The sequence below is a fragment of the Parasteatoda tepidariorum genome, chromosome 10, assembly GCF_043381705.1.
Source record: "Parasteatoda tepidariorum isolate YZ-2023 chromosome 10, CAS_Ptep_4.0, whole genome shotgun sequence".
In the NCBI taxonomy this organism is placed as follows: Eukaryota; Metazoa; Arthropoda; class Arachnida; order Araneae; family Theridiidae; genus Parasteatoda; species Parasteatoda tepidariorum.
This window is the reverse complement of record NC_092213.1, coordinates 73,885,283-73,909,899: the sequence shown is the minus strand read 5'-3', so window position 1 is coordinate 73,909,899 and position 24,617 is coordinate 73,885,283. Positions and strand designations below refer to the sequence as shown.

General features: G+C 31.2%; 1 protein-coding gene across 2 annotated transcripts in view; it reads right to left on the bottom strand.

Annotated features, from left to right (window-relative positions):
• The window catches only part of LOC107445248 (calsyntenin-1), a 229,905-nt gene that overhangs the window by 40,096 nt on the left and 165,192 nt on the right, over positions 1-24,617 (bottom strand). For both annotated transcript variants that reach the window (XM_071186415.1, XM_071186417.1), the window contains exons 5-6: positions 10,032-10,178; positions 9,533-9,724 (exon numbers count right to left, since the gene is read on the bottom strand). In XM_071186415.1, the coding sequence (XP_071042516.1) occupies positions 9,533-9,724; positions 10,032-10,178 (339 nt within the window). The remainder of the gene's footprint in view (positions 1-9,532; positions 9,725-10,031; positions 10,179-24,617) is intronic.

Below are 24,617 nucleotides of genomic sequence, written 5' to 3'. Positions count from 1 at the left end.
TGTTTCACATGCTACAGTTTTTAACAGTTTTAACCCAAAATAAAACCGCCGCGTTAAAAACCGTGTGTCGCAAAAACTTGATTCTTCTAAGTCCCTTCCTATTTTAATTAAATTTTTTTTCATCCATTTTTTATAGATAATTCTGTTAATAAATTAATCCAATGTTATTATGCTTTATATGGGATTTAATTCAATTGTAAACTGACAAATGAAATAGAACAACAATTAAACATTTCGTCATGAAAACTAAAAGAATTGCACTAGGAAGAGATTTCAACGAGTCGGTTTCAAAATTCCTTGGGAAGACACGAGCTCTCAAAAATAAAAAAACAAAAATAAATAATTAAAACAATGAAAGAAAATAAGAAGATATTTTTTCGATTCTAAACTATAATTTTTTACCATTATAGTTAACTAAATGTTTACACAGTATTTATAGGTTAGCATTGATTCACATACATTAATTTCATGTTTAAAATATACTAAAAATACATTACGAGCATTATTCTTTTGAGACAACGTATCTGAATTCCTGACAGTTTTAATCAGTTATTGTCAGTTAAACCAGTTTTTGACATCAAAAACCCAACCCTGTTATTAATCCTACTCCTTTTCATCGTCTTGATCAAATGACTTCTTCTTTAAAAAGAAACATCACGGGCATAATTATTTTTTAAACTATAATGATGGTTTTAACAAGTTTTTAACGTTAAAACCCATCCTGTTAATTATTATTATTATTATTGCCAGTTACATTACCCCAGCGACTTATTATCGACGGCGATTGTACGAATATTAAACAAGACAACTCAACATTCTTGTGAGATGACAAATCAAATAGCCTCTTTCTTAAAAAAGAATAGTCTGCGCCATTTTGCATCAAGCACATATATCAACTGTGTTTCAGTTATAGGATTATAATGGCTTGTTAAAAGTTATTATTTGATTCATTCTAAATAAACTACTGGCATATAAAAGCAACTACAACACAAGACTTTCTAATATCGCCCAGTCCTAACAATGACATATTTTTCGAAAAGAAGCAATGTTTATTCAATAAAAACTCTTGAAATGTTGTCTGGAAGATAGTTCTAGCCAATATATTTTGTATCGACAGAACAGAATAGAATACAAGAACAATCGATTCTTTTTTACTCCTTTTTTCTTCCGACATAAATATACAGAAAATAAAGCAACAAAACAACACGAATATTTACGACACGCACTATTTTCATTCCCCTTTCGGGGATACGGGTGCCATAAAAACAGAATAAATCAGAAAATAAAAAAGCAGAGCCGTCAAAATTGTTTGGAAGATAAAATAAGAACAAAAAAAAATCAAGCGATAAAAAAAAAAATCAAACGATAAACAAAAAAACTTTCAATGAATCTCAGCAGAAAAAGTCGATTGGGCGGTATAGAAGATCCTTGGCCATACGTCATGAATTTCGAACTTTATTATAGAGCAGACGATATACTACGCTTATTTTCCCTTGCAAATGTGATGAGCTACTCGTGCCTCGCCAAATAAAGAAGCAAAAGCAGCCACAAGTCAGTCAGAAAATATAAGCGGACTATGCAAATTTTACGCGGTCGGCCTGGCGTGATGTATTGGCGACGGTCAAGTTAAGAGAAAGGACAAAAAGTGGATAAATAAACTCCCTCCCTTCCTAAAATAGAGAATTAAATGTCAAAGTTCGATGAACTATAATGTAAAAAAAAAGTCAAGCATTTTATTTGCTTACGCACTATAATGTAAAACCAAGTATTTTCTAACTACTACGGAAAAAAAATGAAAGGCAAGTTTTTTTCTCAAGCCATTATGTAGGTAAATCATTTTAAGTAAAAGTTTAAAGCAGTTAAGTACAGTATTTTCGAAATAGATTTGAGTCCTTTATTCTAACATTCACTCGTAATATATGTATAAAAACCAAAGAAAAGGGTTAGAAAATAAATATATAAAATCATAGCCGGTCGCTCTTCGTTGATAGGAAACTAAATTTTTATTAACCAGTGTAAATTAACAAGCATAAGTGAAACAAAAATATTGCTCCAGTCTGTAAATTTAAATGATTTGTTCGCTTTTAACGTTTCATTTCTGCCCCACTTAAACTCCGTTTCAGCTCTTTGTTGGCCACCCGAGAAAAAAGAATATTCTTTCAGAAATTTGCAAACATGTTTATAAAATCTTATTTAGATTCTTTCAGTTTGGAGTCCTTGGTAGCCAACGTAACGTTAATCCGTTTGGTGATAATATATGCTTAAGATTTCGTTTGTTGTTTCGAATACGAAACAAAACTAGGCACGTTGCACTTTCTTTACGGAACGGTTAAACTAAACAATATTACTACATGCCGTGCCATACAATCATCACGATCAAAATACGAAGACTTCACAATATAAATGGTGACATAGCTTTTCTCCCCATAAAAAAAAATATAAAGATATCAAGGTACAGATCGGATTCCTAATCTAATGATCAACCACGGGGTCACGCGATCAGCTAACTTTATTAAACCCCATCAGAGTTTCAGCAGAACCCGAGATGATTGGGTTGACCACTACGTGATAGGAGGGCATAAATAAGGCGGAAGAACAAAAAGGAGGGTCGACGACAAACATTCGACAGCGTTTGACTAATCGCAGTACCGTTTCGAACATCCACATTCTATTCGAATGTCTCCTACTTTACCATGAAGTGTTAAAGAATAGAAAGAAGAAAAAAAAAGCCGTAAGGGCGGAGAAGATCGAATCGATGGTTACAATACAGACCATTGAATACGACGACGGGTACCAATTATTTTCGTGTCCATTAAAAGAGGCGGAGCTAATGGATTCCATTATTTTGCTTTATTTCAATGATTGTTAGACTCAGACTCAATACTAAATCATTATTTAAATAATTAAAAGAAAAACGGAATAAAATTTAGCTTACGCTAAAAGTTGAATTGGAAAAGTTCTGTTGAAAGTTTATAGGTTAAATTTATGGTTGTTCTTCGAAGGAATAACGAATTCGAAGGATAAGGAAGGCTGAGATCTGTAGTGAGTTGGTAATAGTCACTGTTAAGTCCTTTAGAGAGTGGCCTCTTTGCCGATAATGAAAATGGCGCAAAAGTCCATACGGGTTAAAAGCCACAGTTTTTAGAAAAACTTCTGTGATTCAATTTTAATAATTTAGTCGAGCCTCGCTACTACAAACTTGAAAGTAGACTCAATCAATTTCGTGATATCGAAATTTCTAGACATCAAAAATCGAATATTTTTTAACAATTTCAAATTTTTTTTAACTTCATTTCCATGACAGTTAGAATCGCATATAATATTTGAAAAAAAATTATTCAGATAATTAAATAACAGAATTAAGTTCAGTTTAAAGCTGTTCTTTCAGGGCCTNTTCTATTTTAATCATTTGTTAACAAACGAACCAGCATAGAAATCAATCAATTGGTATTGAACACTGTTCTTTGTGGGCCTGTTAACGAATTAAACGCTATTTTTATGACTGTTGCGAGTATGTAACTATTAACTGTTATCTAAAGAGCAAAATGGCATACTGCTAATTGAGTTTGAAAAGTAATATGGGGTAAAATGACGATATGAGTAAAATCCAGTTTTGAAAAGAACATCTGATTTAACATTTTTTTAATACAGTCAAACCTCGATATTGCGAGCTAAAAGAAAGGAACTAAAAATTGTGTGACATCGAAAATTCAATCAAAAGAAAATCAAATATTTTCATTAATTCGTTTTATTTTGATGATTGCTAGACTCGGACTTACTACTAAATCATTAATTAAATGATTAAAAAAAACAGAATATACGTAATTTAGTTTAAGGCTAAATGTTGAGTCGGAAAAGTTTAGAAAGAACATTTTAAATTGAAGGCTTCGTAGACTTGTTAGGGAATAATATATGCTGTTTTTACAAATGTGGTAAGTGTGTAATAGTTAACTGTTGGAGGTTATGTTTACTCTATTTCTAGAAAATGCCCTCTTTGAATTAGAAATTCAAATTAAGAAAATTTAGAAAGAGCATTTAATTTAAATTTAACGTTGTTTATTGTAAAATTACTGGGCGTCCAGAATGCTATTGTTGTAACTGTTATGTGTTTGTAATAGTAAATCGTTAATAAAAATTTATTGCAAAAAGTGCTTTCTTTAAATTATAAATTTAAAAGAATAAAAAATAAAAAGTCCTAGATAGGTAAATTAAAATTAAATCAGAAATAAGAAAGCAGAATTATATTTAAAAACAATTAATAAATTTATACATTATGAAAACTGCAAAGAGTTATTCTTAAAATGTGATAAATTGAACAAAAGTATTTAAACAAGTTTTCGCAACATTTAATTTGTATAATGCTCAAGTTTTTTTATTTATCTATCCTTGTAGCTCGTAACTGTGTTTGTTCAATTAAAATTCAAATAAAACAAGAAAGAAAAAAAGAAAATAGCGACAAGGTTAACAGAAATTTGACTGTTAGAGAACTAAACTAAAAACTGCTGAAAAAAAGGGGAGAGGGGAAAAGATACCCTTTTTTTTTCATTTTTTGGTAAAAAAATTGAAAAAACTAACTTGTAATGTCCATTTAAAGAAGAGGCTAAAAACCACGAACACAGACAATGAAACTGAATATCGACAATGAGAAGACAAACATAAGTCTTACTCGGAAAACTAATAGGAAAATATATTGCATACACAAATCTACATACATAATACATCTAAAGTAGTATTTATAAGGTTTTTGCAAAGCTTTATTTGAAAATGCATAAATTTTCATTTATCTACCCTTTACAAAACAAGAAAATCAAATTAAGAGTAGAAAGAAAAAAAACTTAACTATATAAATAACGAGTAGAAAGGAAAAAAAACGAACTAATAGCCTAGAAAATTAAATGTTAGAAAAACTCAACTACAAACTACTTTGAAATGGCTATTTTTTCAGCTTTGAAAAATTTAAAGAACATTACTGAAATGCAAACAAGGGGAATTTATTATGTGCTAACTTTATTTATTTTAACTTAAATATCTTGTAATGTCCTTTTAAACAAGAAGCTAGATATCCAATGCATAGACAACGAAACTGGATATTCAAAATGAGAAGTCGAACTTTTATCAAGAAACTAATTCGAAAAATAAATACCGCATACGCAAACCGAAACTTCTACTAACACTAAAGCTGAAAAGCTCCTTTAAAACTGTTATTTATCCTTACTTTAGGCGCTAGAACCAGATATTCTATCATAAAACTAAAAAATCCATTGCATAAAAGGTGTTATTATGCGACAATCAAAGAAACCACAGGCGAGAACAAGCTTGGCGACGATTTTATCGAAATTGCTTTAAAAATAAAAAAGTTAAAAACTGAGTATCCGATAACACTTTCCATAGAAAATTCGAATTTCCTTTCCGGAGAAAAGAATATCCCTTTTTTTTTTCACTGTTTTGTTTCCAAAAATTACCGCCAAAGTGCATTAAGGTACACTTCTCGAGTTTCAAAGCAAGTGGAGAGGCAATTCCACCGCCAAACAATGTCAGGCTTGGCACAATTTTTCTTCTTTTTTTTCTTCTCAGCATTTTAAAAGCTTGAAAGAGAGATTGCCCCATTTTTAGTTAAATTACGCTTTGGGGTATAAAATGCAGCCCCTTTATCGCTTAAAAGCACCAATGCCGCTACTTCCCTTTAATTCCACTCTCAAGAAATTTATTAAATCAGTAAAGCGAAGGAAGTTATAATTATTATAGACTCTTTTCATCCAGGTACTTCATTATGAAAATATTTGAAGTTAAAAAAAGAAAATTATGTAAACACTTCACAAAGAAGCTTCACCATAATGCAACATTGAAGGATAAAAATGAAAAAAAAAATTTTTCATAGTATCAACAGGGAAAAAAATTATGTAAGTATTCTAAATAGTGAAGAAATTAATAACTTGGTTTCTTAATAAAAAAGTATTAATTTTAGCTTTTAGTGCTTTATTTAATTTAGTTGTAGGTAAACTGCGAAGAACTTATTTTTGAGTCTTTCGATTTAGCAGGGAGAGTAGTTTCTTAATATTATTACATAAATGTGGTTAATACGGGAGAAAAAAAAAAATTCTTGCTGAGCAGAATAGGAAGGGAAAGAAAAAAGCTTTTTCTAATAAGATTCTGCTAATGATGCAATTTAACAAAAAAATATTTTACTTTAACTTTATATATTTAACTTAATATTATAAAAAATGGTGCAAATGAAAAATATAGTAAATGATAATTGTGCATTAATGTAGAGAATAGAGAAAATGTCATTCGATATTAAATAATGAAGTCATAAAAGATACTTTTTAAGATAAAATCTTTATTCTCATTCAGATTTTAACGTCTTTTTTTATAACCACTAACTAACTTTAATTATTTTCAACTTCATTTTATTTTCATCTTTTTGTTTCAGACCCATGTATACATATAATAAGTTAAAAGTATGTAATAAGTTAATCATTGCCATTTATTTTATTATGTCATTTATTTTTATATTCGTACTTCCTAATGGTTGATGGTTTTTAAAATTAATTCGTCATAAATGAGCTTATCATAAACTTAACTTTCACCTCCGAATAACTGGAGAGATTTTGCAGTTCGTCAAAAACCAATAAAAGCCTTAAAAATATGGTGCATGATAGGTTCACTTCTTTTGCAAATTAATCCATTTTCATATATCAAAACTTTACTTTCAATTATTAAAATATCAACCTAATATATACGTTTAGCAATTATATATTGCTTCTACTCAACCATTTTTTACACCAATAAATTTTTTTTTGGCCCATTGGGGAAATAGGTATAGTTCATGCTTATGCTTGCCTGCACGCCTTTCGAATAGATCAATTTTATTGGTTAAACCAACTTCAACACCATAATCACAAATAAAGAGTTGTAAGAGTCTTAGGCTTACATAAGCAGTAATATAAAAACAGAACAACAAGACCAAAGTTTAAAGAGAAAAAAAAGCAGACGATAATTTTGGAACTTTTAGGTGTTAATTGTTTTCCTGAGACTGGGTATTTTATTTCTTCCAGCCTGCATTTTTAATGTTTTTACATGCATTTAAAGTATTTTAGTGTTCTTTTTAATTATTAACTTATTCCTAACTACCGTCTTCGTCTGAAGAAGCGTATATTATCTGGAACTGAAAACTAATGCAGCCCATTGGACGACAAGGACATACATCAATAGATGCAGTTTTTGTAACCCTTTACTTGATATGTTGTGACGTTTCAATTTTTTTTTTTTTTGAAATATATATTAAATAACTGATAATAGCTAGACCGAATAGCAGCTCTCTGCGCGTCTGTCAACATTCAGTGAGCATAGATCACAAAGGTACGTAATCATAGTTCGATTTAATAACTAAAAGTCATAATTAAAATGTTGGCTATGTCAGATAAAATTTGTACAAGCACAAATTTGTATTTTTTGCACTTATAATTTCTAAATTAACTGTCCAATCATTTTGAGATCGTTATCATTCAAGCATGAAAAAATGCCTGATAAACAGTGTTTGTAGAATCAAGAGCAACCATTTCTCTTCTATTCATTTGAAGAGATACCAGTTAAGCTCGAATTGGAAGGATTCATTGTGAACAATTAAAAGCAAGTAGCCATTTTCAGTGATTTTAGAACGGCTAATTGCAACTGTTACATTTTTTTAGAACTGCATTGCGATAAACATGTTTCTTTAAAATAACTGTTATAAATCCATGTCTATTAAATTTTTGTTGGAAAGAAAGACTCAGGAAATGGACAAACGTTTAGAATTTTACGCTGCCCATTAAGTGACACTAAAAAAAAGAATAAAAAAATTTCAAATGGAATCACGGTTAAGCGATAAAGTATTTTATAGCGATTCTTCACCTTTTATAGCATACCGGAAGGACCATTATAGTCTACAAGCCGTATAACTTTCATGGCAGTTTGAACTCTATACCTATTTTAGTTCATTAGACCGATGGCCACGAGGTTATAAAGTAGAATTTTAAAATCCATCTATTCCAACGGACCATTATGCTTGTTTGGAATAGTTTGTTTGGTGTTCACTTTTTACATAATAAATTAATCTGAATTGTATTTTAAAGCAACAGTTTATTTCATTTAGATCTAAAATCGGAATTCCTGATAATACGAATTATCAATTCCGTCATTTACTTCCGATTAGGAGGGTTGCATTAGAATTTCTAATTTTACCTTCTTATTTCCGTCACAATTACTTCGGATTAGCGAGGTTTAAAGCAGCAATTTCAAAACACTGAAGAGCAATGAATACGGACAAACCACAGAGATTTCCATGGTGTTAAGTGCCCTGTCACAAACTGTAATTCAAACAGAAATTTGTTTTACAGTAATTCGAATCAGCAGTTTAATCCAAATGTTCTAATGAAACTGAACTTCGGATGATTCGAATTCAATTCTGTCTCAATTACATCGAATGAATGGAGTTCTACACTAGATTATAAAGTAGCAGTCTATTTCAACAGATCTCGGAATTCTAAATTTTTAGAATATCAGAATTATTGATTTCGTAATAATTCAAATTAGCGCAGGGTTTTATTGTAGTTTAAAGCAGCAGTTTATTGCAACATGATCTAAAAATTTGATTTCCCGATACTTTGAATTATCTATATCGTCTCTCACAAGGCTTGATGTAGAAAAGCTTGGGCCCTAGGCACAGAACTGTCAGGAGTCCCCTGGTTGTCACTTTAAACCAAATTTGTATGTCGTTTATGAAGAGTTTATAAGTTTTTCATAATATAAGTATCTGAGATAATTGTGCTCCGGAAAAAATCCGGATTTCCAGATTTTTCGGTAACCTCGATCCGGAAATCCAAGGTCTAGAAGTTTCAAGAAATCATCGATCACATTTATGCATTAAAATTCTTGTATATTTTATTTAAAAATATTAGAACTAGAAATTTATACTTGGCATCTCTTTAATTTGGAAATATTTTTTTTTCCTGGTAGAATAATAAATGTGATTAGAGATAAAAGTATATTTATACATAATTATTCATTTAAATTATGCTGCATATAATTTATTTCATGCTTTGAAAATATCACTGATTTAAATTTATAAGCACATTGATTTTTTGAAATGCTTCATTAATGATTTTACTCATTTCAAGATTTTTGAGTTAAGCTACAATCACCCCTGAAGTATACAATATATAAGTAAATTTAAGATTATACTTAATCAAAATTTTTGCTAATTTTTATTTCTAATAGGCAATTCTTAAGGAAAAACACGAATATACTTGTAACATTTAGGAGGCCCTAGGCCTGTACCTCTCAGACCTTATAAATCAGGTCCTGTTCTCTCAATTACTTCGAATTACAAGTGTTCTATTATCTTTTAAAGCAGTATCAGTTTTAATAAATCTAAAAATCTGAATACCCGATAATCTGAATCATCAATTACGACTCAATTACTTCGGATTAGATGGAGGATTTAAAGCATCAAGTTAATGACATAAGATAAAAGTTAAAATGAACAAGGACTAACCGCAGAGCTTTCTCTGAGATTCCACGGAGTAAGTGTCTCTATCACATCCTTTGCCAATGTGACGAGTGGCCAAAGATACCTTGGCGGCCACTCTATCCAGTTTGCAGGGCACTTCGCACAACTCCAGTCTGGCTTCCGGGAAAAGGGGTCTTCTACCAGAACCCGGTGTATACTCTATTCGTTCTCGTACTCCTGATAAAGAAAAAAAATTGTTTATTAACGGTGGTAAACGGCAAAAAAAGATTCCATGAAATAAATAAATGTTAATAATTGCATCAAATATTGTCCTTAGATTTTCAGTGAAAATATCGGGTAACATTTTCTTATACGGAATAAGAATGAACAGAATTATCATCTTTCAATCTAAGCATAGCTGCCAACATGAATAGGAAAAAAATCCAGCAATACTTCGTACTGGATAGATACACTGCAATAATGTAGGAAAACCTTGTGTAGAGAACGAATTATCTCGTTTCTATGAAAAGAGTAAATGTCTTACCTTTCCAACCTATTCGACAGACTCTGTTCACTTTGATGTTGACAGTGGCCGGCTTTGATCGCTTCATCCCACAGTCATAGGCTACAACGGTCAAAATATGGTTGGGTGCTTCTTCCCAAGAAAGAGGCTCAGTGTTTTTGATGCGTCCTAAAAAATAAGAGAATATTTGATACAAATATTCTAAATATTTTAATTTATGCATGATAGCCCATCAACTTTTCAGATCTGATAAAAATTAATCATTTTTTATACATCAAGTGTTCAAGTGGACATACATTGAAAACAAACTGCTGTTCTTACACTTAACACGCAAATAATATTGTGTGTAAAGTGTTAAGTACTTGTTGTACTTAACACTTTAGAAAAAAGGTTTTTTAAACTTAAGGTTGTTTTTTTAAAAAAATTAACTGATTATTTTAGCGAAACCTCGCATTTTTTCCGAATATAGTCGCTATTTTATTTATTTATTTATTATTGGTTTATAAATCTACGTCAGCCAGAGGCGATAAGATGGATTTAAAGAAATGACATTTTATATTAAGCTAGTTGTAGGTCAATATTTTTGACCCCTCTGTCTCTTTGTCACAAAAAGTTACACTGCACCATGTTTTAATACATGTCACGCAACATTATTAAAACATATGTTAGCAGTTAAAAAAAATACATGTTATGGATTGTACTTTAAATTCAATTTTTAAATTTAATTTTTAAACTTAACTTCAATAGCGTTTTTTATAACAATTGTGAGGATAATAATAATTCAAAATTAGATGTCTACAACCAATACTAATAATTAATAATTAGGTGTCATTAACCAATAATAATTAATACTTAAATATCTATAACCAATACAAATAATTAACAATTAGATGTCTCTAGTCAATGATAATTAAATGTCCATAACCAATAATGATAGTTAATAATTAGCTGCCTACTTATTTTGAAGAAAAAAAAATGTAAAACAAATAATATAAAAAAAACTATTTAGTTGATTTAATATATGTATAATTTAACTAAAATGTGGGATATCAATTTTCTTATTGTACCCACATTTCTTATATTTAGAGAGCGCGGTCTCGTCATTTGACTAACGTGTGTTTTCTTATATGTGGCCATGTAAAATTATTACTCAAAAAACGTTCGCCCGCCAAAACAACACGTGTGAGATAAAAACTACTTAGATTATTTTATGCACGTTATAATACAATAAACCAGAAATAAAAAGTATAGCCAAACCAAGACTGCCAAATTAGCGATATCTCTAAAAATTACAAGTACATACAGCAAAGTCTCGTTTAAAAATCCTAAAAGTAATTCCAAAAGACAACCCCAAACCATAAAAGTCATTATAAAGGACAACCCCAAACCCTAAAAATCCTTAAAATTTATTCTAAAGGACAACCCCAAACCCTAAAAGTTATTCTAAAGGACAACCCCAAACCCTAAAAATCCTAGAAGTCATTCTAAAGGACAACCCCAAACATCCTAAAAGTTATTCTAAAGGACAACCCCAAACATGCAAAAGAAATAAATGATAGAATAGATATCTTTACTTTCATGTTTCGATAAAAACAAATTCAAGTGTTCGAAAATATCGCCTCTTACGAAGAATAACTAATATTTGCATTATAACCGCAAATTCACTCAAAGGATTTTAAGGCATTTATTTATGCTTATTTCTTCGTCGAAATCGTCAACCGTCAATAACCAGGAAAGTAGCAACTAAAGTAATTTAGCACTGTAAACAACAACAGCGCAAAACATATTTAATTAAATAATGTAGTCAGTGCTCAATTTTTGAATATATTTATTTAAAAATGTTTGCGATTTTTACTAAATTAAAACCAGCTGATCATCCCGACGTATAACAATTCCCCTAGGAATTAATGACACAAAATCCTTCATGTTGGCAGCCATTTCTATTCAGAATGCCAATAAGACATTAATTAAAAATGCGCCACTTGATTATAATACTACATCTGAAGGGTTAATGACTGTTAAATACAGGAGAAGGGATAAAACAGCTTGCAATGGCAGAAATAAAGAAGTGCAGTAGCCAACATACACTTCAATGGTACAACAACAAGGGAGGTTATGGCGCTTTCAAGTCCTCTCCCAGATGATTGATCACTGGTTTAGATTATAAAGCTTTCCATCAATGTCAGGCAGTGTTAAGATGGCATGCCCATCTCTTTCTCTACTAATTTCATTATCAAATAGTCTTTTTTAAAAAAGTTTTGTTTCATTTTTGAGTACTTTAAATGAACTTAACTTGCGAATAAGTTTTCTTTGTTTTTGTTTATTGTTTAATAGAATGTTGTAGCAAGAACATGAACTTTTACATTAACTTTTCAGTCTTAAAATGGTGTTACCGCCGCGCTGCCTTTGAAGAATATTGTTAAAATGGCTGCCAAAAAGTTTCAAAGAATCGACATGATATAAAACTTGAGAAAAATTCTAATCTCCTCTATTTTTGCCTCTAAATGCTAACTAATAATAAAATATAATTTTATCGTTATGTAGCATCCATAACCTGAGAATTTTGATACCAACATTTTGAATGCTCAAAATAAATCCAGAATCATTGTGAATACTTTATTAATTTTAAATTATTGTAACTGGACTGGTACAACATATATTTTTCAAGTCTTCCGCATTCTACCTATGGTACTTCATACTGCGCATGCGCATCTTTAAACTGAAAATTCCTAACTTATCTCTAAACGGAAAATTCCTTACTTATTGTGAAACTGAAAATTCCCTACTTATCCCTGAACTGAAAATTTCCTAGTTAGTCAGGTAAATACATTTAAGAAAAAAAAAAGAAAAGAAAAAAACATCACAGGAAGTAATTGAACCGAATTTGAAATATTGTAGCCGCCTTCAAGCAAGAATATAATTTGTATTCTTTTACAGTGTATTCGTTTACAGGAAGAAAAAAAAAGAACGATTATAACATTCTTCGTGCAAGGCACTGTCAATGAAACAAATATAGCTTGCATTGTATGATGCAGTTTTCATTGAGACAATATGATAACAAAATAATTAATACCAGGCTAGCGAAAGTACGGTTAAAAAAAATAATAGTAAATAAAAATAGCAATAAAAGTATTCCAAAAATCCCCTCATAACTCTATTGAATATATTTCCACTTTTTTTCCTAAGTTGTTTTCTTACTAGCCTTTTTTTTTTTCTTCGTCTAAGTACCCAAGTTAAAAAAGCAGGCGTTGGACGAAACAAACAAGTATGAAGTATAAGCTGTTTTAAATAGTACTATGAAAATTTACATATCCAGCAAAATAGGCTCTTCCTTAGTCATCTTCCTTCGCTTAGGCATGACCAACACATTAGCAATTGAGCTGAAAATTGAAAATTGCCAATATGGGCAAAGAAATGAAGTGTAAAATGGCTAATATCGGCTGATGACGGAATAATGGCATCATCGCATCATCTTACAGCAAGCAAAACAGACATAAGCAAAATGAAAAGAATTTTATTGCAATGCGGTACTGTTTGTCTAAGATAGGTATTCTGCCAGACATTCGTCTGGAGCTGTGGCGGTGACTATGGTAACGAGGTATGATTATTTTAAGTAGGGGTGCTGGGTATCTCTTTAGGACTGGTTTCGGCGAAAGAAAAGGAGAACCTCTTCATTGAAGCTACCCTCCCTAAAATGCCCTCTTCTTGTTTCCATAGCATCAGACTGCCGCAGACTTAGTGGCGGTCAGAGTACCTATCTTAGTCAAACAGTATATATATATATATATATACACACCACATTCTTTTTTTTATTTTTTATTAATTTGTACACAAGCCTTAAAAATATATACGTGCATTGTTTGTATAATGTAAATTAAGTCTATGCTTTGTAGAGTGCTGTAAGGAAATCAGACAATCAGAGCTAATTATAACAGAGGGCAAGGTACAACCAGAGCTAATCATAATCTTGCTTAGTTAAAAATAACTATATAACTGAGCGAGAACGGCACGTTTCATAATTAGTTAAATAAACAGTAAGTGTTTTGAAAAATTTAAACAAAAATAAATAAAAACATATTTAATGAATAACCATCCGAGTTTCGAAGATATTTATTTTCTATTTAATACATTCAAAGAAATAAATTAAATTTTTCAGGAAATATTCTCAAAACCTTTCTTTTACTTTAAAACTGGAAACTAAATAAAAGAAGTACATAATAACGTTTAAAAAATTCTCTTTTGAAAAATTCCATTTAGAGAAATAATAATCAGATTTCTTCCATTTTTTCCTTATTTTTATTTAAACTTAGGGAATCTTACTTTTTTACTTGGATACATTTTAAGAAATGATTTTGAACTCATTTTTTAAAATAATTTTCCCAGCTTAGAATCCAAAAGAGTTTCGAATCTTTCGATGAAAATTAATTATTTTTCTAACGTATAAATATATATATGAAGAAATAAAACGATTTTTCTTGAATAGTTATTTTCCTAACACGAAAAAGAAAGCTGCCAGCTTTTTCCTTCCACTTTCTTATCGCCCCCACTACATCCCTTGTATCTTTTCAGAGAAATACAAAGAAAGCAAAGACTAACTCAACCGCTAAGCCCCATGAGCCGCTAAGACTAGAGCCTCACACGCTCTTCGCCAAATCGTTGCCATTCTGGCGGAAACAAATTACGTCCGAATGTGCAGACGAAAATGGATAGCTTTGATTGCTTTATGGTAAACGAGTAGTTTTAGACGTATCGTTTGTCCACTAATGCTCGAAATCTCTAAGGAACTTCCCCAGGGACAGGCTTAACATGGAGATTTCGCGAAATATATTCCGTTAACGGTATCTGTAACCGTATCGAGAATTTGCTACTGGATTGTGTTCCCGACCCTTCCAAATTGAGTGAATCCGGTATGGGGAAATAGAGACTTCCCCAAACTCGGCGTATTAGAATTGACAGAGAAAGAAGCTTCTCGAAAAACATCTTTTGGCGGAAGCTTTTAGGGGTGGCATGCATTTTTAAACCGATTCAGATGTTCCTGTTTAGATACATTCTAGCGATTTTAGGTAACAGCAGAGAATGTGCAGGGTGTAAAGCTCCCTTTTTTTTTTAAAAGCTCATTTTCTTTTGAATTGAGATGGATGGACGTGAAAGAAGTAGAATTCAACTTCTAACCTTGCTACCTCTGAAGTACAATGCATCACGAATTTCCTATAAAAAATTCACTACACTGGAAAAAAAGAGTTTCAGATGAAGCTCATCAGGAATACGAACGATATAAATCAGTGGAGGCGAATCCATGACTCGCGAATCAGATACTGACACAGAATATTATTAATCAAATGCAAACTACGCATAGGGATAACAAATCATGCATCCCATAATACTTTAATATAAGAGAGAGGCTTAACATAACTGCTTACTTTTCAGTTGAGAAAAAAATAAATAAGCTAATCGATTTTATAAGGCTTAGTATAATTGTTTGTTTGAAAAAGAAATTTGTGTATTTGGAAGTTAAATGTTACAGAGAAATATTTAAAGCAGTCAAGAAGAGTAGAAGCAATTTGAAACACAATCGAGGGCACAGATTGTTGTATTTGGAAGTTAAATGTTACAGAGAAATATTTAAAGCAGTCAAGAAGAGTAGAAGCAATTTGAAACACAATTGAGGGCACAGATTTTAAATTTAAGCTTTAAGATACTGCTATTAGCTAAGCATCAGGATATTTAGAGCAGAGTTTCAACAAGCAGGAAAGGAAAAGCAGCGTAACCACTTTGGAACAAGTAAATTTAATTTTTGGAGCACTGAGAATCAAATAATTTTTATATATTTGGAGCAGCATAAAGCTAAGTAAAGTAACATTTTCGATCAGATTTGAGCATATTATGCTATACATTTCATACTTTATTTAACAGAGAGGAAAAAAAATCATTTACTAAATAAAAACAAAGTGTTAGAAACGCAACAAAAAATAACTTAATCACTACCCTAGCAGCCCTCACCAGACTCTAATTAGACTAATATTCACGAATCTTGGATCAATAAGGATTCAAAGGGCGATTTTTTTTCCAGCTCAGAACAGAAATTTCGTTTTGGAGCAGTTTATCAACAGTTTCCAACCCTGAATGAGAGTAATTATTGTTGCTTGGTTTCAATGTGAAGAATGTCACAAGAACAACACACAGATAGCAAGCACAACAAACAGGCAGCTGCTGCGAGGAAACCAGAAAATGGCGCTAACATAGAAAATCATAGAGATGAGGATATCATGCTTGGGCATGCGCAGTAGTGCAAGAAAGAACTTATAATTAAACTTTAAAAAAAGGGTAATGTATATTGACTCGTAACAATATTTTCTCCTCTTTTATTTGCAAAAATGATATGTTTTTCAATCAATTTTCGTACGATTATGTGTGAAAACTTAAATATTAAGCGAATGCGACCATATTTTTTCAAATTGCTGCTACTCATTAATTACATTCTTCGAGGATCAAAAATCTGAATCAGTTGAAAAAAATCGTACCTCAATTCAGATAATGTATGTTATTGTGTTCCATTTTGCAACTAAAAAAATTTTTTTCAATGATTAATCTACTTATTCAAAGTCATTCCCTGGAACCATAAATATTGAGTCTTAGTTCGTATAAATCCGATCATCAAATCAAGTTTTTTAAGTGCTCCGTTTTGTTTTGCGTAATGCACATTAACAGTCATTAAGATTTATAGCCAATTATAACATCTAATTAATTCGACGTATTAAACTTTTCCCCCGAATAATCATCAATACTTTTTAGAAAGAACAAAATTTCTTTTGTCAGGATTTATAATTTAGAATGATAATGAGAAACAAATACCTTTGAAGAGGATAAAATAATGCAATGCATTAATGTCCTCCTTCATTCATTTTAATATCAAAGAATAAGTTGTCGAGAAAATGAAAAAAGTTTTTTCAGTTGAAAGAATTTAACTCTTCCTGGAACAACCTTTCTTACTTAATTAGATCGTTATCTCAGTTTACACTGAATGTACTTAAAAACCTGAATTCCGAGAATTCCTGCGAGTCGCTTTCTCTCCGTACAAGATAATATCCTTTTTTTTAATGTTATTTTTTTCATTATTTTTTGTTGAATTTAGTTCATTGAAAGTTATTTGTTTAATTACATTCTTCTCTACGTCCATCACTTTAACTTGAGGTCTCCACTTTTTTTTTTTAAATTTTATTCAGCCTTTCTTTTAGAATTAAAGATATGTATGAGCAAATTTTTTGTACCTTATATACTGAAGTAAAAAAGTCGTAAACGTAGAAGAGCTTTTTTCTTTTTAACTTTTCTTTTCATATTGAAACTATTTATTAAATTGTAACTCTGCAGTAGAAATTCTACAAATTTTTAAACGATTGTCACAAAGAAAAATTTTGTTGGTGTTGTTTTGAGATTATTTTTATATTTTGTTTAAACAAATATTATTGATATATGCATTGTTAAAGCAATTTTCTTTTTTTGTCGTTATATTAAACCTTGTGAATAATGTTTTTTTTTAAATGCAAAATGCATTTTTATTGATAAACTAGATGTAACCTGCGTGCGTTGCAACGCTTTCAGTTTGAATTTTAATTTTGTATTTAAGTGTGTAAATGAGATTTGCGATTATGATTTGAAATGAGAATTTGATTTAATGGTGAAAAAACCAGTGATAATCTCAACAGTTAATTCTCTAGTATATCGTTTGTGCTTTTTTAAACAGACATGCATGGTGATGTACACGAACCATGAAACATATAAAATGTCTCCAAAAGGACTAACTATTCACTCAAAAGAGAGAAATATCAAATTTATGAAATATTTAAAGTTAAAAAAATGCGCATAAAGATTGCTAAATAAATATTTTTGTCATACTATCGCCAAATGGCAACCATGTTCAGGATTGTTCACATCATTCTCTCAAAAATAGCGAAATAGTATCGTCGGATAACACGTGATGAAGGCAGAGCCAAGTGCCAACTCCTGGTGAGCGAACTATACCAATCATCCGTAGCCTTGTAATTCAACCGAAGCCTTGTAATTTTGAGCCCAATCCAGAAAACAAGGGAACTCCCGGATCAAGTATTAAGAAAAAGTTGCATTCCTTGAGGAGTTTTTGATGGAACTAACTCGAATTTGTGCTACACGGAGAAGAAAACCACGAAAACCTCCCACGGTGAGATTGACGGCAAAGGGACTCTAACCCATGATCCGTCTACCACTGAGAATATTTTTCATCAGCACTGTGGTCGGTACGAGTCAGATGCGGAATTCGTATCGACCAGAGAAAGCTGGAATTCCAACCCGGGTAACCTCAATAGGAAGCGAGCTCTCTATCCCCTGAGCCACCACGACTTTCTTTCTAATATTGCATTAATTAAAGTCATTAAATCAAAATAGAACGTAAGCAAATTATTTTGAACGCATATAAAATAAAAAGTATACATTTGAACACCTACAAAATTAAGTCAATAACCGTTAAAAGCCGATTGTTTCCTGCCCGTGTTTTAATATTTTTTTTATATCGCAATAAACTGTATAAATCTACACCATGGTATTAAATAATCGCCACCACGGCCTTCTTCCTAATATTGCATTAATTCAACCCATTACATCAAAATAGAACGCATGCAAATTATTTTGAAGGCATACAAAATAAAAAATATACATTTAGACACTTACAAAATTAGGTCAAAAACCGTTAAAAGCCTTTTTTTTCCTGACCGTGTTTTGAAATTTTACATCGCAATAAACAATATAAATCTACTCCATCGCGTTAAATAATCATCGATGGCATCATAGACACAACGACGGAACACAATCACCATCGTGTGATGATACGATGAGAAAAGGCCATTCAAATACTGTAGCACAATAAAATTGAGCCAGTATCAGTCAAAACTTACACAATCAATAGTTGTAGAAATTCCGGCAGGTGGCTTTTCCCGAAAATGATGAAGGAGAGTCTTAGGAAATTCGGGAATATTTTCCCCAGGATAACCCCGTCCTAATCTGGCCAATGTATCTTTGGAGGCAATTTCATGGTGCTTCTCAGATTTATGGCCTCGTGTGTGAGCTATTCCTCTTCCATCTTTATGTGATAATGAGAAACTGCACTCGTAGCTTTACGCGAGAACACGTCAATTTAAAATACGAGAGATGGAGTAATTAATGTAAATAAGAATGTTGTGCGTTAAAGTAAGTGTGGTGCATTAAAATAATTAGCATTATATGCTTTAGCGCTCCACATTACACGACATTCAAGAAGCATTTAAATGAGAAAATTCGATTTAGGCTTAGCAAGTTTATTTGTCTGAATAAAAAGAAACAATTGAAGTAAGGATTCACTTTAGGCTGATAATGAATAAAGTTAAACCAAGGTTAAAAGAGAACAAATGTTATATTAAGAGACATAAAGATTGTTTCGTAAAATCGTTATCTTTATAGCATTACGAAGCATCTTCATCTAGGTCAAAATACATAATGAAGGAAAGAAATTTAGAGATGCCAGAGAAATATATTTTTCTGCTTTTGTCTGTGTTTCGATACTGAAGAAGAAAATGTTTCATTATAGTATAGTACCGAAACGATTTCAGTAACATCATTCAGTGTGCTCTTTTTCACGTTGCTTTACCTTAATCAAAGAAGAGTTAACTTTCTGCTTTGCACTAATAATGAAACAACAATGTAATAAAAGGATGTGTTTCTGTACTTCGACACTGAAGAAAATACTTCATTATAGTATACATAGTACCGAAAGGTTTTAAATAACATTGTTGAGTGTGCTCTTTTTCACGTTGCTTTACCTTAATCAAAGAATAGTTTACTTTCTGCTTTGCATTAATAAAATAAAAACAAAGTAAAACAAAAATATGTGTTTCGACACTGAAGATGGTACTTTATTATAGTATAGTACAGAAACGATTTAAGTAACATTGTTTAATGCGCTCTTTTTCACGTTGCTTTATCTTAATCAAAGAATAGTTAACTTACCACTTTGCATTAATGAAGGAAAACAATGTAAAAAAAGGACATTGTATACACAGATATACGATCCTATTGGCATCATAATGAAGTATCTTCCTTAATGAATGTGTTTCTCTGTGTTCCGACACTGAAGAAGGTACTTCATTACAGTAGTAACGAAACGATTATTTTAGTAACATTATTTAGTGTGCTCTTTCTCACGTTGTTTTAGCATTATTCAAAGAGTTTTTGTATAACTAAAGTGAGCGAGCTATAATTAAAGGAGGAAAAATAATATTTTAGACAGACTTACAATCATTTTGGTATCATAATGAAGTACCTTCTTCAGTGTTGAAAAGTAAAATAAGGAGGAAAACTACTAAAAAATATACTTTATGCTAAGCAGTTTATCATAAAGAATACTAATACCTTAATGAGGCAAATGTCTAGTGCAATTAAGCTGCTTTAAACTCAATGTATATAAATGGAAGATGCAGTTATAGTCGTCAGCTGTAATAGCTTGTTGAATTATCAGACTGTGATTACTTTTGCTGAAATTTGCTAAAGATTTTTAGAGTGCCAAAAAAACGTTCAAATTTTCTATTTAGTTTTATTATTAAAATATTTTATGTTCAGAATTTCAACAAAAAGTGACAATGTTATAAATTATACGGTTTTTATCTTATTTTGATATTAACTTTTGCTCTGTGCCAGCATCAGGCATAAACAAACATATCTTCGTGAGAATGCAAAAAAAATATGAATTAGTTACAAAGTTAAGCATTCGCCACCTCACCAACTGCGATGAAATCTTATATTTGGCGAAGCAAATTGTGTTTTGGCGAATGATTGTTTCCACGGGAAAGAAAAAAATATATTCTATTTAACTCGATCCTCAAAATTACTCAATGAATTTTTCAAAACAAATCAGGGTTTTTTTTATTCGATTACAGTAATTTTTGGTAGATGTGCCGTGGTCCAAAAAATATAAGCCTGAAACAAACTACCGTAAAATAGTTTTCGATGGGGAAAAAATTAATCTTAAAAAATTGTTAAGATCTGCATTTGGCGAAGAATTTCGAAAATTGGCGAATACTTTTGATATTTGGCTAATTTACGGTCCAATAATTTGGAATCCGCAGCGCGGGGCCCTGCAAATGTAATAAATTAGATGTTCTTTACTTTAGAAATTAGAATGATTTTATTAAATAATTTCCCTTCACATATACAATAACAAGAAAAAGATTTAAGACGGAACCACCGATCGATCTTTAACGGTTAATTCGATCTTTAATGGTTTTAAAAAAATTTAAAAGAGATATTTTATTAAGTTTTAAAATATGTAATATAATTTAATATATATAAGTTAAATAATTGTTGCCATACGTTAAACTAAAACAGAATTTATTTAAATAATTTTTACATTATTTTGGGGTTGCCTTTCAAAACCAAGGAGTAAATGTAATTAATTTGAAAATAAACCTAATTGAATGATGATTTTTCAAATGTATTCATTTGCCTTTAAAATTTCATGTTTAGTTCAATAAAATACGCTTTCATAAATTAATTCAATTTATATTTAACATATTTTAATTAAAATATGTGAATATTCATTTTCCAATAAGGCTTAAATTGAATTTCATTTTGACTTAAGATATATTTTTGTGAGTTGTAATAAATGACTATTTAATAAGTCAATAGTGGGGCTATCGTGGACAAAAGCCTTTTTAAAAGAATTACTATGGAAACACTAAAAACTTTGTTATTCCAGATATAAACTCGAATGCAGGTAATTGTTCAAATTATTGCTAAAAAATAATTCCCGAGTTAAGGAAATCAAACGCAAAATAGGAAAATGTTAATGCAAGTACTAAAGACAGAAGAAAAACGTCGAAAACTAAGTATCACAATACTAAGCCTAACTATAAGCATATAATTAGGCCTAACTATGAGTATGTAATGAGTCCTGCTTCCTTATATCAGTCATACTTTTACGCATTTAATGATTTTCAGAACAAAGGCAAAAGGAAAACTGTAGGACACAATGAGTCTGACAATAAGCATAAACATCATTAAACTTTCCAACTTTTCTGACAGATCTACACAAATTCTCTTCAAAACACTGCAACGCAAGAAAATATATAACTTTCCTAAACCAACAAAGACCGACGACGTCTTCCATTTTAATCGAGGCAAACATACGCATACTCTAAAGTACCAGGAGGTGATTAGTACCCGAAACTTATTCTATCCTCAATTCCAGGCACCAGCGGGATTCGAAACGAGGAACATTTTCCTTTTAGCTTCCCTCATCACCGAGCTAAAGTGCGCCCTTGGGTAAATTTACGCCCCGGTATTTACGGTTTACGAAGCAGTAAAGGGAGCGAGGCTGTTTACTGAGAGAAATCGGGGCTAGTTTCTGAAATGGAATATGAAAAGAGAAGATGTCGTCTGCGGGCCGCCATCTTGAATTTCTCACTGTCATGGATTCTGCATCGTTTAAGGAAATAAAATTACTGGCTGGTGTCCTTTAATTAATGCCTTTAGAGATTTGCAGGAGCTGAAAGATTGCTTTTGAAGGCATAACAGGCAACCGAAAACCGATTTTCGGCAGCCGAAATGAAACACAAGGATGAACATGATTACGCAATTAACAAGAATGAATGGACAGATAGGTATTTCGGAAAGATTTACAAGAACGAGACTTAGAATTAAGTTTTGAAGAATTTATGTGAAAACAAAAGCCTCGGAACTGATTTTAACGATGAGGAATTTAATGCTGAATGGAAATTCTAACTTTATATTGGAAATAATTTTGTAGATGAAGGAATTCGTATGGAAGTATAGTAGAATAAAATTTAACGGAACAATTCTATAGTATAAATGTATAGGGCGGTACGCTCATATGCTATATGACTAATCATTAGTTTGATTTGTTTAAAGTAAGGTGTTTAATGATAATGTTTATATAGTTTAATTTATAATATCATTCTTAATTTATAAATTTATAGTTTATTATTTATATTTACCTAATAAAAAAGAAGGTTCTACGTTGAACCATAATATTATGCAAGTTTAGCGAACTTTAAAAAGGTTTCAAATTTAATCATATGCTGTTCCTGTGGAATCATAATATCGCAAATAACGTTTTAGATTTTAAACATGTACGATAGTATAAGTAATGTTAACATGGAACCGCATGAAGATTGCAGCAAATTTGCACGATATTGTGGTTTATCACGTAAAAGCTTCATGCAATATTTAGTAATTTGAATTTCAATGCATAGTACTTCGTGAAAGGGAATCGTAAAAAATCAGTCACAAGCATTGTTTCATCAATTGTAGCAAATGGTATTACTGTTATAGTGATAATAGGTAGCCAGATAGCACCATTACCATATTAGAACCGTGGGATTTCACCGTGCGAGGAAGATGTGACACAGTCACAACTCAACTTAGTCACACGGTTACCCTGTTGAGACGTGTATGTCATACCCTTGTCACATGGTGACCCTGTGGACACGAAAATATGTCACAGTTTCGTCACTTCATGACCCTGTTGGGAAGTGAATATGTCACATTTTCGCCAGTTACCTTATAAAGGTAATGCGATTATAGGACTTATCGGTACTGTTATAGTGAAAATAGGTAGCCAGATACCACCATTACTATATTACAACCGTCAGACTTCACCGTGTGAAGAAGATGTGACATAGTCACAACTCAACTTAGTCACACGGTGACCCTGTTGAGACGTGTATGTCATACTCTTGTCACATGATGACTCTGCGGTCCCAGTTTCGTCACTCCATGACCCTGTTGAGACTTGAATCTGTCACATTTTCGCCAGTTACCATATAAGGGTGCTGTGATTATAGGACTTAGCGGTTTTTTAACGGATTAGAGCCATATACATTAAAGAGAAAATTTATAAATGCTTATTAACAATCTTCAACAATTGAAATTATAATTTAGAATTGTGTGGACTTAAAGGAAAACGAGTTGTTATATCAAGACAATAATTTTCATAAAAATGCTTTAAAAAAATACATACTTTACAACAAAACAAAAGCATTTGTACACGCCATGGTAACGGTAATAACATAATATTCCAGCTTACAATAAAGAAAAAAATAAAGTTGTAGAAAGTAAAAAATTGGAACTTTTTTAAATCCAATTTCAGGACAGTATTCGATTTTTAAACTTCTCCGTAACTGAATTTTTCCAAAATAATTTATTTACATCACGGAAAGAAAAAAAAATTACGAAGCAATTCTCTTGAAGGAAAAAAAAAAGTAAACGCCATAAAAATACTCAAAAAAAAATAAATAATATAAGATAATATTTGACTTAGTAAATCACATATCTGATGCAAGTAACCTGAGAATTTAATAAAATTTTCTTTTCTGAAAAATACCACCTTAAATTATAAACAGTTGATGAGAAAAATGTGTCTGAAAATCACTTTCCAGTTTTCCCGGGAGCTCAATTAAAATATTCCAGAAACTTCTCAATAAATTATACGTCTTCCTTCTGAGAAGGAAATCTGGAGCAAACATCTCCCAAATCCTCTTTTATCCTAGATGTCAAAAAGTTAAGTAAACAAATGGGATGAGGGGTTTC